General features: G+C 48.2%; 2 protein-coding genes across 6 annotated transcripts in view; one reads left to right on the top strand and one right to left on the bottom strand.

Moving 5' to 3' along the window:
- Nucleotides 1–459: 459 nt before the first annotated feature.
- LOC311423067 (von Willebrand factor A domain-containing protein 5A-like) lies at nt 460–10,310 on the bottom strand. Of its 3 annotated transcripts, XM_084496649.1 has the most exons (18): nt 10,154–10,310; nt 9,088–9,146; nt 8,431–8,678; nt 8,102–8,324; nt 7,614–7,756; nt 7,292–7,403; nt 6,719–6,846; nt 6,319–6,407; nt 5,761–5,905; nt 5,380–5,459; nt 4,775–4,886; nt 4,269–4,433; nt 4,021–4,124; nt 3,509–3,690; nt 3,124–3,330; nt 2,416–2,636; nt 2,109–2,235; nt 460–1,914 (listed from the first exon to the last, which is right to left on the bottom strand). In XM_084496649.1, exons 2-18 carry the CDS (start codon nt 9,134–9,136, stop codon nt 1,778–1,780), a joined length of 2,472 nt encoding a protein of 823 aa, XP_084352775.1. In that variant the 5' UTR covers nt 9,137–9,146; nt 10,154–10,310; the 3' UTR covers nt 460–1,777. The 3 variants fall into 3 exon arrangements, with proteins under 3 accessions (XP_084352775.1, XP_084352776.1, XP_084352777.1); XM_084496650.1 differs by lacking the exon at nt 5,761–5,905 and having other exon boundaries at nt 6,319–6,420; nt 8,102–8,351; XM_084496651.1 differs by lacking the exons at nt 5,761–5,905; nt 6,719–6,846 and having other exon boundaries at nt 8,102–8,351.
- A 130-nt stretch (nt 10,311–10,440) lies between these two features.
- Nucleotides 10,441–16,477, top strand: part of LOC311423071 (olfactory receptor 4N5-like) — a 52,577-nt gene continuing 46,540 nt past the window's right edge. The window contains exons 1-3 of one of the 3 annotated variants that reach the window (XM_084496663.1): nt 10,441–10,677; nt 12,646–12,814; nt 14,543–14,720. In XM_084496663.1, the coding sequence (XP_084352789.1) occupies nt 14,636–14,720 (85 nt within the window). In that variant the 5' untranslated portion in view covers nt 10,441–10,677; nt 12,646–12,814; nt 14,543–14,635. Of the gene's footprint in view, nt 10,678–11,204; nt 11,889–12,607; nt 12,815–14,542; nt 16,005–16,477 lie in introns of those variants that run through there. The other 2 variants (XR_014685572.1, XR_014685573.1) reach the window with 2 other exon arrangements.

The following is a 16,477-nucleotide window of genomic DNA, read 5'->3' on the forward strand; positions in this document are numbered from 1 at the left end:
AGTATGTTCTTCATAGAGTCCCAAGTTTCTTTCTTCACTAGCTAACGCTTCACACTTTCCAGTAACAGTAAATGCTTCACATGCTCCCCAAGTGATGTCATATCATAGCAGATGTCCTTTTTCGTATCAGTAGAAGAATTGGCACTGCATTTATCGGCTGTTTTGTCCTGTAGGTTTGGGGCTCTATGTTCAGGATTGCCAGTAGGTGGCTGAGTGATGGTTAAGTGAGCAAGGAGCATCACCTAGCGCATTCTTGTAGTAAATACCCGGAATGTGCCTCACTGTCTGCCCAGGGAAAGTCCATGTCTTGAGTGTTGTGGTTTAACCCAGCAGGCAGGTAAGGACCACACAGATGTTCACTCACCACCCTCCTCCCACCCCACCCCCCTTCCAAAAACGCACACAAAACACACACACAGTAGGATGGGGGGTAGAATTGGGGAAAAAAATGATAAAAGCTTGTTGGTTGAGATAAAGACAGTTTAATAGGACAGAAAATGAAGGAAAAATAATAATAATAGTAATAGTAGTAAAAATAGTATTAACAAATATAAATAATAATGATAAGAGGATATGGAAAGCAAGTGATGCACAATGCATCACTCATCACCTGCTGACTGATGCCCTTCCCATGCCATCCCCAAGCAGTGGCCCCAGCCCTCACTCTGGCCAGCCATCCCATATTTATTATTCAGCGTGACATCATATGGTATGGAATATCCTTTTGGCTGTTTGGGTTAGCTGTCCTAATTCTGTCCACTCCCAGCCCAGTTTCTTGTGCACCCCCAGCCTCCTCAATGGCAGGCTAGAGTGAGAAGCTGAAAAATCCGTGTCTTAGTATAAGCACTGTTCCACAACAACTAAAACATTGTTGTTTTATCAACATTATTCTCATCCTAAATCCAAAACACAACACTATACCAGCTCCTATGAAGAACATTTACTCTGTCCCAGTCGACACAAGGACACAGAAACGGGCCCCTTCCTAGGGTTTTCCCAGCATTGCAGATGAGCATAATAACAACCCTGATGATTCCCTCCCCATGACTGTGAAGACTTTAGAGGGAAATGAAGATGAAGGAAAACAACTAGGTGGTCCATAGAAATCCTGGGATGGCTAGGCGACTCAAAATGGTGATTCACCCACACTCTAACATGTTTCTGTTAGCCCACGATGGACCATGTCTGGAGATGCTGATGACAGGCACAATTAGAAGAGGCTATCTCCAACTCTCACTCCCACCCAAACCAAACATGCCGGAGGCTGTGAACTGTTCAGGAGTTCAGCATGCTACAAATGCAGCTCACCTAGTAGAAGATATCTGAAAAGCAGTGAGGGTTCATCTGTTACGTAAAACCCCAACTGACATCAGCAGTGGGATCCCAGCATGGCAGGTAAATTTAAGCTGTGTTTTGTGGTCCTGTTTTATTCCACAGATGCTGATGGTCTGCAGCACAAGGCATGTGTTGTGCTCAGAGCCTAAAAACACTCAGCTCCTGTTGAGGGATTTTTAAAACAGCAAAGATCCCATGGCTTGCTGCAGCTGAGCAAACCAAGCTACCAGGACGACTATGAGAAGTTCCCATGACAGTGTTCCCACATCACCCAGCTGAGGAATTTAGAAAAATATTGTTGCCAGTAGTTGGCTTCAAGGACAAGGTCTACGTGACTGCTAATCACAAGGGGGTTGTTTTCTTGTAGTTGTTTGAGTGCTTTTGACCAATAATCTTGTGTGAGACACTATCTGCCCCTGTTAAGTTCACTATAAAAGTCAGGCTATTCAGGTAATAAAATGGAGCATGATCCGACCATACTAGTGTCTGTCATGTTTTCGGCCGTTCTTCCTGCAACAAGCTCCACGCTGCTCTCGAGGAGGGTGTTGGCTGCCTCCAGGCATTTGTCCAGCTGGGACGCTGCAATGAGGGAGAGATAGGGGCACCATGGGAGTAAGGCAGGAAGAAAGGTCCACAGGCAGAAAGAAGAAAGGGGACACAGGACTCCCAGGAAATAGTGGTCCTGAAGAGGTCCACTATTAGGCCTCTAGCAGGCCTCACTGGAGAGAGCAGGGAGGAAGCCATTCTGTGGAGATCTGGAAAACAAGACTCACCAGCTCGGCTGCACAGCCAGGTCACAGCCTTGGCCTCCAGCAACTCACATAGGTCTTGATAATACCTGTTTTTCTTCTGCAGCCAGGTCACAGCCAGTACTGTGGCCCAGATGCTTGGCTCTGTGACCTGTAGAAGAACAATGACTCAGACCCGCTCACATTGTTGAGCACCTCTTCCTTTGTGACTCTGGTTCCTGACCCCTTCACTCACCTCTGGGTGCCCTGGGATTCCAAGGGGTTCCACCAGCCAAGGTGTTCCCACTGCCCCAAGTCTACACGCTGGCACCACAAAGGATTATCTCCTTACCTCACCAGGCATCTTTCCCTTGATTTCAGCCTCATCGACTTGCAGTGCAGAAGCTAAGCTTGAGCTGAGGGTCCAAGAGCCATCTACATTCTGCAGTGCGACCAGCTCCTGACACTCATCAATGGCTTTGCTGACCCATGGCCCAAAAATTTGAGAGGACAAAACAAATTTGGGATCCACACACTCGAGAGAATAAATAGATGGTGGCGGTGGTTTAGGTGCTGTGGGAAAAAATGTAAACTGGAGGGTTTAAGGAATCACAGGAAAGCTGGCCCCTCTCTACTCCCCTGTGCTCTGAGAAAATGCCCAAAACACTGTGCTCTGAGCAATTACCTGCAGGCTGAGGACCTCCCTGCATATCTCCAAAATATTCCTATCATCAACCCTTTCTGGACGTCCCTAATTCATCCTAATTCTCCTAGCTTTCCTGCCCAGCCATGTCCCCAAACCCTCTCTTGATATCCTTAGAACATCTCATCCAAATGTGCATTCATGATGCAGCACTGGTCCTGACCTGTCTCTGGGTGTCCCTGACCTGGGTCCCATAATTGCTGAAGGACTTTAAGCTTTAAGCATGATTAGGGGAAAGGTTAAAGGCAAAATTCATTAGTTTTCAGACCAAGAGCAAACATGGAGAGTAACAACATAACCCTCTTGTCGGACATTTAATTAATCCCTAAATCTCCTGTCTGGATCAAGATTCCATACCTTTTGAGTGAGCCCCATTCTGAGCCAAGGCAGCAATGTCATGGGTTAGACGCTGCATGGCAAACCATGACTCCTGTACTGCAGTCAGCCAGCCAGGTGGGATGAAGATGCTCTTAGGAAAGCAAGAAGAGCTGCAAGTGGAGCCACGTAGCTGAAGGATCTGGCAGGCAACCAGTGACTGGTGGGGTGGTAGCAGTGCCAGGGGCCCTTTGAAGGAAACAGGGAAAGAGACTTAATTAAGCCCATGGGAAAGGAGTACCTGGTGGTGATGGGGCCTACCCCATGAGACTGGGGGTGCCCTGTGGTTGGGGTTCTGGCTCCTGTGGAATGAGAACATCCCATGGAGAAACCCCTCCAGATCTTTCCCCCAAGCATCTTTCCTTACCTTGGTACCAGGTAACCCACTGAGATGTGCGAACCCCCACATAACTGGTGAAGGGGCAGATGATCCCTGAAGTCAGGCTGATCTCGACTGCACGTTGCCTTGGTTCATCCCCTGACCCACTCACAACGTCTGCCAACAACATCCCGAGCAAGCACCTTGCAGCCAGACGATGACCTGCCAGCCTGGGGACAGAGTGGGGTGAGGCCCAACTACCTGGCTTTTCTCCGTGCTGGAGAAAGGTGGACAGAGATTGGTCCTGGACACCTAGGTTCTCTCCCTTCAGGGGTAAGAATGGGTAGAGGGAAGATGTGGATGCATGGGTCCCCTGTCTGCAATGAAATGAGGTCCAGGTTCATGGGTCCTATCCCTGTGGGTTCCAAGCAGGGAAGGAGAGCATGCTTGGACACTTGGGTTCTCTCCCAGTTTGGGATGGTACTTGGAAGGTGGGAATGAATAAACAAGCTATCTGTTTCCTTTCTCAGCTGGAGTCCATGTGTAGGACAGGCTCTCACCGGCCATCTCCCTGTGGGCATAGTGGGAACGGGATCGTGTGAACGACATTCTGGCCATTCAGGCTGAACTGCAAGGTCAAGACACCGGTGGCCACTTTCGTATCCTGGTAACACATGGAAAAGTACTGGAGGTTACTGGAAATACATGATTGCTGCTGGGAGGTACTGGGAAATTACTCAGAGATTACTAGTAGTTAATGCAAGGTTATTAGGAAGTAACTGGAAATAACCATAGTGGCAGCTCTCACCTGGGCTTCTCCACGGATCTTTGCATAGAGATGGACGTGTTCACCCTGAAAGATGGACCGAGGTGTGCCTCCCAGCACCTCAGCCTCCAGGCCAAGGGGCAGAGTCCAGCTCAGAGAGACTCCCTCAGCTGCTGGCTTAAGGGCTCTTTTCAAGCAGTTCAGCACCTGGGTAGAAAGGGCAAGACACCACACTTTGGCAGCTCCATTAGAGTTCAGCATACGGCCCCTCTGTCCAAATTCCTTGGATAGCACGGGGATGTGTGGGGTGCCAGATGGCTTCCTTGGTAGAAGTCAGGTCTGTGAACCATGGGGGGGAGAAGTTCAGGCATCTGGGTTTTCTGTGGGGTGGGGCAGTGGGGTAGAGAGTTAGGGGAAGCCTGGGTGCCTGGGTTCCTTGGGGCAGCTGGGTCTTGGCTACCACAGGTGGGCAGTCCAGGTGCCAGGGTTACTGGAAAGTAGTGTATCTGTGGAAAGAAGGGCACGAACCAGGGCTCCTGGGTTCCTACCACAACTACCAGTTCTTTGTCAGATTTGACGTAGGTAGCTTCACCCCTTGTCTCCCTGGCCAGAGTCATGGCCAGGGCAGCACTGTCCTCAGAGAAGCAGAAGGAGAAACACCTATGGTGGAAGCAGAGAAAGGTGTCAGAAATAGGAGCCAGAGATGGATGCATGCATGTAGGAAAAGAGTTGGAGAAGACAGGATGGAGTTTTAGGCAGGGGAACAAATCTAGGATGCAGAACAAGGGGCAGGAGGAAGAGTAAGGAGTGGAGTGAGGAATTGGGGTTGGAGCTGGGGTTAGACAGGAGGTGGCAGGGAAGAGCTGGAGCTTGGGGCAGAGCTGGGACCAGTATGGTGGGGCTGGGGCAGAGCTTGTGGGCACATCAGGGTGTACAAATCCCTCCTCACTTTGTGATGGGTGCCTTGGGTGTGGGAGTATTAAGTAAAGACTCCCCTGTGGAGGCTTGACACAGGACAGAGCTGCGCAGGGTGGGAAGGGTCTCTGGGACACTGAAGGGGTTCAAGGATTCAGACAGGTGAACAGGGGCCCTCATCAATGATGGGAGGGGATCAAGGGATGACTAAGGACTGGGGGCAGAGAGTTCCAATTACCGGTGGCTGTTGCGATGATGGCAGACCTCAGCAGCAATGGCTTCCTTGTCAGGAGGTAGCCCAGTCATGAAGATGAAGAGCTGGGAGATAGGAGACATAAATGAATGGTGACACCTTGCACAAGACCCCAAAATGGGGACAGCAGGTCCCCAGAAGGGACCCAGGTGAGAGAGACCCTGTAGAGAGACTACCCCCAAGGAGAGATACCCATTCTCTCAGGGGACAGAACCCCCCCGAGATATGGACCCACCTTTTTTTCCTTTCCCCCACATAGTCTGTTCACCTTGGACCAGCATGCCCCTTGTGTCACTCTTTCCCCCCACACTCTGTGCTCCTCGGGGACACCTATCCCACCACTCCTCCATGCTCCTGTGCCCAGACCTGTCGTGCATGTCCGTGGGGCTGAGGCGTATTGTAGATTGTGCGAAGAGTTCCAAGCAGGTCAGCATCACCCAGACGAGAGCTGGTGGACGGGATGCGTTGCATTGCCTTGGTCAGGTTGTCTTGGGTATATTCAACACTTTGCCTACAGCAGGCACAACATGTTTGCAGAGCACATCACCCTGTGCTGGCCGTGGTGCTCCCCGAGACTCACCCCCATAGCTATATCTTCTGCAAGATCCTGCCCCATAGGAGGTCTTAAAGAGACCTTGCCTCATAGTTCCTACAACATTTTGCTCAACAGAACCCCAATAAATGCTCTCCCATGGTGCCACAAAGATCCTGTCCCCAGAATCCAGTCCTGCCCTCCAGCACCCAGCCATGCACTCCAGTACCCAGCCTTGCCCCATACCAATCTGCCTATTTCAGAACATCCAGACCTATCCTCCAGCATCTTGCTCTGCCTCACAGCAACCGGTCAAGCCCCACAGCATCCAGCCCTACTCGCCAGCATCTAATCCAGACACATAACACCCAGCCTGCCCCATGTTTGCTCACGGATAGATGCCCACAGATGTTGCTCCATAGCAGTAGATGTTGAAGTAGCAGCCCAGGGGGAGGCTTTTGAGAAGGAAGAGCAGGGATTCCTGTGGAAAGAAACTGCAGGCAGGTCTTAGGAGGTACCAGTGGTGGATACAGATGCCCTTGCCCTTATCTTGGTCTGACTAAAGCCTCTGGACTCCTCTGGATGACCCCAGTGACCCCAGCCAGTGTCCTGACCTCTCCTAGGCACCCAAGATATTCCAGGACCCTTTCAGACCCCACCATTGCCCCTACCCACCCTGTTTCCCCCTGTCTCCCCCCCCCCCCCATGTCCGTGTCTCAAACACCTGCCCTGGCTTTGTTCCCTCTCAGCTTGCTCCCCAACTTGAGTTTGGTCCCTGCTCTGTGGAGGTACCTGCGCACACTCAAGGAAAGTGGTGTCCAGAAGGAAGATGAACTCCCCAGACTGGCACTGCCCAGGCACTGCATCAGGGATGCTGGGTGACAGAGTCACCAACACGAGGGGGTCACTAAGCAGGGAGCCTGGAGGAGGTATAGGGTGGGGATAAAGCCCAGTTAGGCCCAGTTAGAGACCCCTCTCCTCATCCTGGTTCTGATCCTCATTGTGCCCTCAGCTTACACCATCCCTGAGATCCTGATAACCCACACTGGTGCCTTGTTACCCTACTGTAACGTACACAAGCTGCACAACACATTGCCCCCAGTACTCCAGCCCAGTGGCTCCAATACAGGTTACCCAGTAAGCCCTAATATAGGGGTCCTCATAGCCATCCTGGCACATCTAATACCTCATCACAATGTCCCCAGCACCTCACTGTGGAACCCTAGGACACACACTATCCCATCTGAATGCCTCCTATCTTTGTCCAATGAAGCCTCTCACCCTACAGTCCCCAGTGTCCTCCTGTGCCTCAATGACTCCTGTTACTCAGAGGTGCCCCCATGCTCCCTCCCCTGATGAACTCACCAACGGGGGCCCCAGGGTCTCCCTTCTCCACCACAGCACTGACTTCAGTGGGGTCTCCATAATACACGAGCAGCTCAAAATCATCTCTTGGAGGGGTCTCAGCCAGTGAGACCTAGAGAAGGGATGCCTGGTCATACACAGGAGGAAGAGGCCCAGGCCCAGCATTAGGCCAGGAGCACAAGCACCAATCCCAGTGCATCTCCTTTTTCTCAGTGATGATGCCACTTGCCCACTATCCCCAGGATCCTGGCCCTCAGGAGGCCATCAGTGATGACACCACTTGCCCAGTATCTCCAGGATCCTGGCCCTCAGGAGGCCATACCTGTGCAGCGCTGTGGTCCTGGGCAGTGTAGATCAAAGGAGTAAGAGCACAGTTGGCCTCGGCATTGACCACACCACGGGGTGACTTCAGGCTGGCGGTGAGCAGCAGGCTATAGTGAGGCTTGTTATTGAGACAATTCCAGGCTGCAGGGAGAAACATGGTACTGACAATGACACAGTCTCTCTCTTGAGTGCATATGGGATTTGGCATCTATGTATAAGACATATGGGGATAACTAGGGATGGTTGATAAAATGTACAGAGGGGTTCCAGCGTCTGTTTATGTGAAATGTGTGGGGAAGGTGTGGATCCGTTTCAAGGGACACAAGAGTGGATCTGCTCATGGGTTGCATGGGGGAAAATTTGTGTCTCTTTCTTTGTGGATACAAAGAAAGGTTGCATTAGATCTGCTTGTAAAGTAAAGAGGAAGCTCTGGTCCTTCTGTAGAGTGTGTGACTGGGAGGGAAGGTTCCTTATGGGGCTACTCACTGTAGTAGTTCCAGTGAGGATGCAGCGTGGCTGGCAACAAAAACTGGGCTGCTCCACCTAGCTTCCGTGGCAGCTCTTGGACATAGCGTAAGGTCACAACCATCTCCTTGCCAGGGGACAAGGAACCCAGGAAGCAGGCAAACACCTCGCCTGACTGCTCAGACTGATGCTGAAGGTACTCCCAGTTCTCCTGGCCCTTTGTAGCCTTGTGCAGCTGCTGGGTCTGGACGGAAAGGGGAGGGACAAAAAGCTGATCCCCAGGCAGACCATGGGCTGCTCATTCCATGCCCGTCTGGTGTTTCCCCCCATTCCTTCCTGAATGCTGGTACCTCATCCTGCAGCAAGGCCTGAACCTTGGCATCCTCATTTAAGGCCTGGAAAGAGTAGATGGTCATGTGGGGGGCGAGGGGGAAGACAAAGATGACTTCTGAGGAGGTACGACTCTTGTTCTGGTAGATCAGTTCAGAGGCCACATCAGCCACATAGTCCTGGATGGCAACATCCACCACTGCACTACAGAGAGGTACTGGGCACAGGGGTATATGGAGATCCTTCCCCAGCAAAAAGGATGCTGGTGCTGTTGGGAGAGATGCAACCTTTCCATCAGCACACATGAATGACACAAGGAGAGGGTTGGAGCTGCTTCAAGTGTGTGTTCCCACCCAGGAAATTAAAACTAGGTGGCCAATGAATAGCACACAATGACAGATTCTCCCCTCCCAATGGCAAAAGGGCATCCTAAGTCTTTATCCATGGATCATGTTTAACATTGTTGAAGGTCTAGCATGAGCCTGCCACAGAACAGTGTCCACTTCTACATTTCAGCTTCCTTTTTCCTCCATACCTCTGTCCCCCACCCTGATCTTGTAGACCCCTTGACCATTCCAATCCTTGTTTCCCTCTGGGAAGATCCAGCCTACCCTCCCTCTTTCTTTACCCTCCTTTGGGAGCATTCCCAAAATATCCCTGTCTGATCCACAGCTCACCGCCACTGACGTAGGATTTTTCTAGAAGTCCAAAGCTCTCACGCCACATCTCTGGAGACCTGTAGACAGGAAGGGGTCTCTTGTAAGAGGAGATACCACCAGGTAGCCTTTATCTGGTGAAGATTCCTTGCTGTTTCCCCAGTCCTATGTGTGTGGCTGAAGGCCACCAGGTACCCACCAGGTACAGCCAGAGCAAACCCAGGGATTCAGAAATCCTGTGCAATGACTCTGCAGTGAAGAGGTCTGCATCCCATTCCCATCATGGGAGAATCTTGAAGAGAACTGAGGGATAGCAACAGGAGACAGAGGAAAGCAAGAGTAGCTGTCTGTAATTTTATTGTGATGAACAATCCATGTCTGGATGAACAGGATGGCAGATGGGATCCATTTTGGGACAGAAAGATGAAGAGATGGACAAAGAGAGACAGGAGATTTTTTGTTGAAGTAGATGAATAGATGGAACAATGGATGGATAGGTGGAAGGGTCCATTTTAGAAGGGATGAGTGCAGACCCACCACAGGCAGTATTGTGTGAATGCTGCTGCACAAGAGACAGCACCTGTGAGGGTATATTCATGGAGTAGCTTGCAAGGACAGGCTGAAAGGCCAGGCAATGTGGGGGAAAATGGCAGAGAGAGAAATGAAGGCAGGGTCAGGTATTCCATGGTGACAGAGCAAATCCCAGAAAGGCACTGGGGGGAGTGTGCAGGTAAGTTATGTTTGGTTGCCTTCTGCCCAAGTGCCTAGAGGTGAATGGGACTCCCCCACCTGTATCCCAAAGCCACCCATATAAGTTTCTCTGATTACAATACACTTGCCTCACTTTCTCCTGTTCTGGGGTGGCAGGGTCAGCAGCATCAGAAAAATCCCCACCCCACCATTATGCTGACAGTGTGGACAAAGAAACCAAATAGGGTGTTTTCTTTCTTCTTCCTTGCGGAAGTAGGGCTGAGTGATGGGCAGAGGGATGGCTTGAACAGGAGCAAGCTCTTCCCAGTGATGGAGGACAATGAACAGACAACAGGGAGCAAATAACAAAACGTAGAACAAACAAGCAGGCACTCACCAGAGTAACAGCCGGGGTCGTCAGCTGGGAGAGACAGACAATCAGATGCACTGAAGAGGCAGAAGAGGAAGAGATGGAGAGACCGAGCAAGAGATGTTCAGGCAAACGGGAAGATGCAGGGCTACGTAGCTGGAGAAGCGTCTGCAATGTGGAGAGAGTCGGAGGGACGCAAGGGCGGATGGACAGGCAGGGGAAGGCGGGCAGGGGCGGGGAGAGGCCGTCGGGGACGCCCAGCTCCTGCTGTGCGGCCGGAGGGTCTGGCTGCCCTGGGGGCGGTGGGGGTCGCATGGGCCGTGCGTGTCGGGAAGCCTGGGGGGCTGCGGGGTGAGGAGGAGCGTGGGGACATCCCCGGTGGACGGCACTTAGTGGGGGCAGGGACCCCCACTTGGCGGGACCCCTCTCCCGCCAAGTCCCACCTCGGAAGCGAAAGTGGCAGTGGGCAAGGAAGCGTCTGCATACAGACTGCGTTGCTGCAGCCAGTGCAGCCTCCACGCCTTGTTCCCAACAGCGCCTGAACGGGAAGGGTAAGCGGGTCGGGGAGCGTCATTCCTCGCCGCAGGCTTGTATAGGCTGTGCCCAGCACTCGCTGCCCCCAAGGACAGTGCTGCAAATCCCTCAGCAGAACTGCTCCTGCCCAAGCAGTGTCTGCCAAACCTCCCCACACTGCCCAGCTCTTCAGCTCAGTCCTCACTTCTGGTGCAATGAGCATTAGCTGCCAAAGGCCTCGTGCAGCCAGGCTGGTGTCTTGTGTGCTCCTGAGGCGGCAGCACTCCAGAATGAATATTTCAGTTTGTTTTGTATACACAATATACCTGTTTGTTACCTTTTGAATAATTTTGAAATTAGGTTGTTAACAATTGGGTGTTATACCAAAGGGTTATTCACGCTTTATCATAAAACTTCCATTCTCTTCTTAAGAAGCAGAATGCTGGGAACTCCAAACTGCTTTCTGATATAAATTATCAAATCAATCTGAGTCAACTAACCATTAATAGCCAGCAAAAGACCAGTGTTAGCCTAAACAGTTATACGGTAGTAGTATACTACTTGTATACATGTTTAGGCTAACACTGGTCTTTTTATTGCCTTTGGATGTACACAGTATTTATGAATGTTTTTAGCATAAGAAGTCTTGTTCAAATGATAACATTCGATGGCAGTTATGGGAATATGGGCAGTGTTGCTAAGGTGGAGCAACCAAAGCCACCAGTCTGTAAATCATGAATCCCTAGGATTTGTGGTAACTAGCATGATGCAACATGACAATGACTCAGTCCTTGTGTTAAACATTACTTTTCTTCTTCCTCCACCCCCCCAGCCTGCCTTCCCCCCACCCCCCAAACAAACTTGGAAGTAATAAATTCAGCTCCTTTCCTGCAGGTGCAGGGACCTGTCACGTTCGGCGCGGGGAAGCAAGTGATCAGCTCAATATGAGCGCATAAGCTACTTCCTTATCTTCCTGGGCCTCAGATCCACCTGTTTATCTCTCTCTCAAGGACAGACTGCCCTTGCATTTTTCACACAAGTGCTTCTCATCCAACCTACTCCATGGCTATAAACTCTGTGTTTTCATTGACTTGCTTGTACAACTCCTCTAGGGACCCGTGCCCTTGCTCTTTGAGCCATTCTTCAACAATTCCCTCTTTTTCTTTTTGTACAAGCAGGGCCCCATTCGTCATCTTTGTTACCCCTTTCATAATACAATAAGTTATCTTGACAACAATGATTATCAGCAGTATAATAAGCAGCAATCTCAAACCCTCCTTAATAAGGGATACAAGCCAAGGAAAAAGGTCACCAAACAAGGATTTCAACCAGGTATCAAACGGGTTAACATTCACTCATATTCTATTCACGTGTTCTTTTAGCCAATCCAACCTTTTATGGATCGACTCACTATGATCTGACAAATTAAAACAGCACATTCCTTCAAAGTCCTTGCAACCGTGTCCTTGGGCCAGCAGCAAAAAGTCAATGGCTGCCCGATTCTGCAACACTGAGTGTCGTAGACTGACCATATCATCCATCATTTGAGAGAGGGTGTCGGTAGTTGCGCTGAACTGTTTCACTGTCCAGCATGCCAACTTTTCTATTTATGTCAGCGCCCGCACGGCTGCCACCCCTGTGAAGTTTGTGAACCTGGTCATATCTTCAGACTGTTGTATAGATGTCAAGACCCTTTAATTTTGATATCTTTCAGCATCAGCCTTTCTGGACATAGCTGTAATTTGTTAAACAAAGATTCTTGGTAGAAGTGACTCCAGAAGCAAGTGCTAGATTTTCATTTATATTCTTGATTCAGTCAATTCCTCAGAGAACTGAAGAAAACTTTGATTTTTATACATAATTTAGGTTATAATTTACTGTTGTCTAAGAAATTATCATCATTTGGTACAAATTAATTTTATTACTGGAGATAGGATTGATTTATTCTAGGTTTTCAAAAACAAACAGAGAAATTGTATACATCTTTTATCTTGTTTGTGTCTCAGACTGTCAAGAAAGCTGCTGACTATTGCCAGAAAAATGATATTCCATTTCCCAAGATAGAGAAGCAGAAAATGGACAAGGAAAGCCCTTCTGATTGTTATGTCTTTCGAGGAAACAAGTTGTGCCCTACGGTCATGCACTTTCCACTCTTCAACAAAGTGAATTGTTCTGGTAACATATATTTGATGCTATTTTGTCTCTATGTACTTGCATTTCATATCTTCAACTTCTGGTGCCAAGCATTTGAGAGTCCTCTTTTACCTAGTGCTGTTGTAAATGGACACAGAAGAAAAGGAAGAGAGCAGGCTCTAGTCATAATCAACAGATGCTTGTGCAGGTGTTAATATGTAGGATTTACCCTCATTCTCTCAGATAAATGTATGTCTGTACTCGTGGCTAAAAGATTTTAGTTTGTTCTCTATATCAAGCTCAGGAAGTGCAGCCTAGATGAGTGGACAGCGAGTTGGACTGGCAATTGGCTGGATGGTAGAGCTCAGAGGGTTGTGCTCAGTAGTGCAGAATCTAGTTGGAGGCCTGTAGCTAGCGGTGTCTCCCAGGTATTAGTACTGGGTCCACTGTTGTTTGATTTATTCATCAATGACCTGGACGTGGAACAGAGTGCACCCTCAGCAAGTTGGTTGATAACACAAAGCTCAGAAGAGTGGCTGATACCCCAAAGGGCTGTGCTGTCATTCAGAGGGACCTTGACAGGCTGCAGGGATGGGCCAAGAGGAACCTCATTTAGTTCAACAAGGACAAGTTCAGGGTACTGCACCTAGGGAGGAATAACCCCAGTCACCAGTACAGGCTGGGGGCTGACCTGCTGAAGATCAGCTCTGCAGAGAGGGACCCAGAAGTCCTATTGGACAGCAGGCTGACTGGGTGGCAGTAATGTGCCCTTGTGGCCAAGAAGGCCAATGCTATCCTGGACTGCATTCAGAAGTGTTGCTAACAGGTCAAGGGAGGTGATCGTCCCCCTCTACTCAGCCCTGGTGAGGCCACACCTGGAATATTGTGTCCAGTTCTGGGCTCCCCAGTACAAGAGGGACATAGAACTACTGAAGTGAGTTCAGAGAAGGGCTACAAAGATGATTAGAGGACTGGAGTACCTGTCATATGAGGACAGGCTGAGAGAACGTGGCCTGCTTAGCCTGGAAAAGAGAAGACTGAGAAGAGACCTCAATAACGTATATGAACACCTGAGGAGAGGGTGTAACAAGGATGGAGATGGTCTCTTTTCAGTTGTGCCCAGTGACAGGACAAGAGGCAACAGGCACAAACTGAAGAACAGGAGGTTCCGTCTGAGTATGAGGGGGCACTTCTTTACTGTGAAGGTAAGAGAGCGCTGGAACAGGTTGCCCAGAGAGGTTGTGGAGTCTCCTTCTCTGGAAATATTTAAAACCTACCTGGATGCCATCCTGTGCAGTGTGCTCTAGGTGATCTTGCTCAGTAGGGGGCTGGACTAAATGGTCTTCAGAGGTTCATTGCAACCTCGGCCACTCTGTGATTCTGTGATTCTGTGATCATTTTAATTAAATTGTGGACCTCCCATTAAAAAGAAGTTGAGGAGATATCACATTTATAAGCTAGACTATCCAAATTGGGGATATTTATTACTGTTTCCCTTGTAGTTACTGATGAGGAACAGGTTGGTGCAGATTTCTCTATCTCTCTTAGATAACTGATAAAGCTGGTGATCAAATAAGTATCTCTGGATTTTGATTGAACTTCTGCTTTCTCATGTTGCTGGCTCCAGCATTATCTTAATGTGATAAAAATTTTTTATGTGAAACTTGTGGGTCTTCAGGGATTAATATTTTCCACAAGTCCGTGCTTTTCTTGGATGATCTTGTAGCTTTATATTTGGCATTTACTTACACAGTGTTTTCTGTTTTCTAGATAAAATTGAAGAATACAGAAGTAAATTCTCTACTTTTAAGATGTCCTACTCCAAGACTAACATCAAAGATCTCCTTGCAAAAGCAAAGCCGAATGTGTCCAATAATAGTAAGAGAATTTTGCAAGAGATTCAACTGCTTCTATCTTCCTCTCATACAAACAAGTTCTGAATGCAAAGGTAGTTTTTGTGTTTGTTTGATTGTTTTCTCTTCTGTGCAGAATAATGAATTTATGACTCTGTATTTCTCACCTGCTCATTTTTCTGCATTTCTTGTGTATAAAATTAAAACTGATCAAATATTAAATATCTGACCTATAGGTTGTTCACAATGGCAGAAGTATTTGACTTTGTCCCATGGTGCACTGAATAATCCCAGTCTAATAATATTGCCTATAACATCCTGGCATTAGACAAGTATGCCTGTGATATTAAAAAATGTCAAAGTCTTCAGAGCTGTCCTATGATTAATTCACTAGTATTTTCCTGTGTTTTCTTGTGTTCAGACTGAGTTTAAAGAATTATGAAATTGAATCTGAGCTCAAGAAAAGAAAAAATGTTTTAGTGAGAGGTTGGTCAGACACTGAAACAGGTTGCCCAGACAACCTGTGGACTCTCCATCTGTGGAGATACTGAAGCCTCAACTGGACAAGGTTCTGGACAGCCTGTTTGAGCTGACCCTGTTTATGCAGTGGGTTGGATTACATGATCTCAAGAGAGCCTGTAAAACATAAACAATCCTGTGTGATTATGTGTAACCAGGTTGGTAAATCAACAATAGCACTACAGGAAAAATGCTATTTCATTAAACTCAGAATCATTTCTCTTGAACGAGTTCCAGTTGGAATTCAGGCATCTTCGTTGTGGTATGTAGATGCGCTTAAGCTAGTACTCCATGGATTTTGGCTTACGCATGTTTGCTTGCCAGATCAGTGGTAAGGAGTATCCAAACACTATGAAAACAAAGGTTTTGTTGGCAATGAGTTGTCAACACACACACAGAGACAGGCAGATGCGCAGCTTGCCACAACAGAGAACCATTTTGCAAATCCTTATGCATTTGATAACTGACATGCTAAACATCTTCAGTGCTGTTTTGCAATGGAACTGCATATTCTCCACATGGTTTGCTGAGCCAAGACCAAAAAGGGCTTGTACCTCTGTCACCTATACCAGCAAGGACAGATAAGGATACAATTTTTTTGAAAGTCTGGTAAGAAAAGAAAAGCACCTCCTATACTTTTACCGGGAGCTGTAAGTCAAGGCAACCACACTGTCAGTGTACGAGTCCATACTTTAGGATAGCTTCACCTTTGTTGGTCACAGCATACAATTAGTCAGGGGAAAAAATATCTAGGAATGAAAACGGGAAACTTGAATGCACCGACATCTGTACTTCCACCGACCAGTATGTTTATTTTCTTTATAGCTAAACCAGGTAGAAATAAATGAGGCTTAAAAAGAGTTGCAAAGTGTGTATGTCTAACCTACTGCAGCCACACATCCACTTAATCAAGTTTTACATTTCCTCTGGGGATTAAAATACCTCCTCCCAACTTTTCACAATATATGGTGTTTGTCCTCATGATGTGGGCATTGAGTAAGACATGCAAGACACAGATTTCTGTATGTATTGCCTTTGGGTAGGACCTTATGCATTCCATTTATGTGCCTAAAATATCATTCTCAAGAACCAGCATTTATATCTGCCTAGACAAGTTTTGATGAAGTTTGTTCTTTAGCTTTTTCATCTAAACTGTATGAGCTCAGTTCTTCCATGCAATGTATTGGGGCAGAGTTCAAACGTGAGACTGTTATCAAGCTATAAGACATTGGTCTCTGTTTTCTTACTCGGGAGACATTTAGAATCACAAAATCATGGAATCAGCATAGATTAGGTTTGGGCTGAACGTCATATATCCCTGCTTAAAGAAGGG

This window comes from Aythya ferina (genome assembly GCF_964211825.1).
Source record: "Aythya ferina genome assembly, chromosome: 23".
NCBI lineage: Eukaryota > Metazoa > Chordata > Aves > Anseriformes > Anatidae > Aythya > Aythya ferina.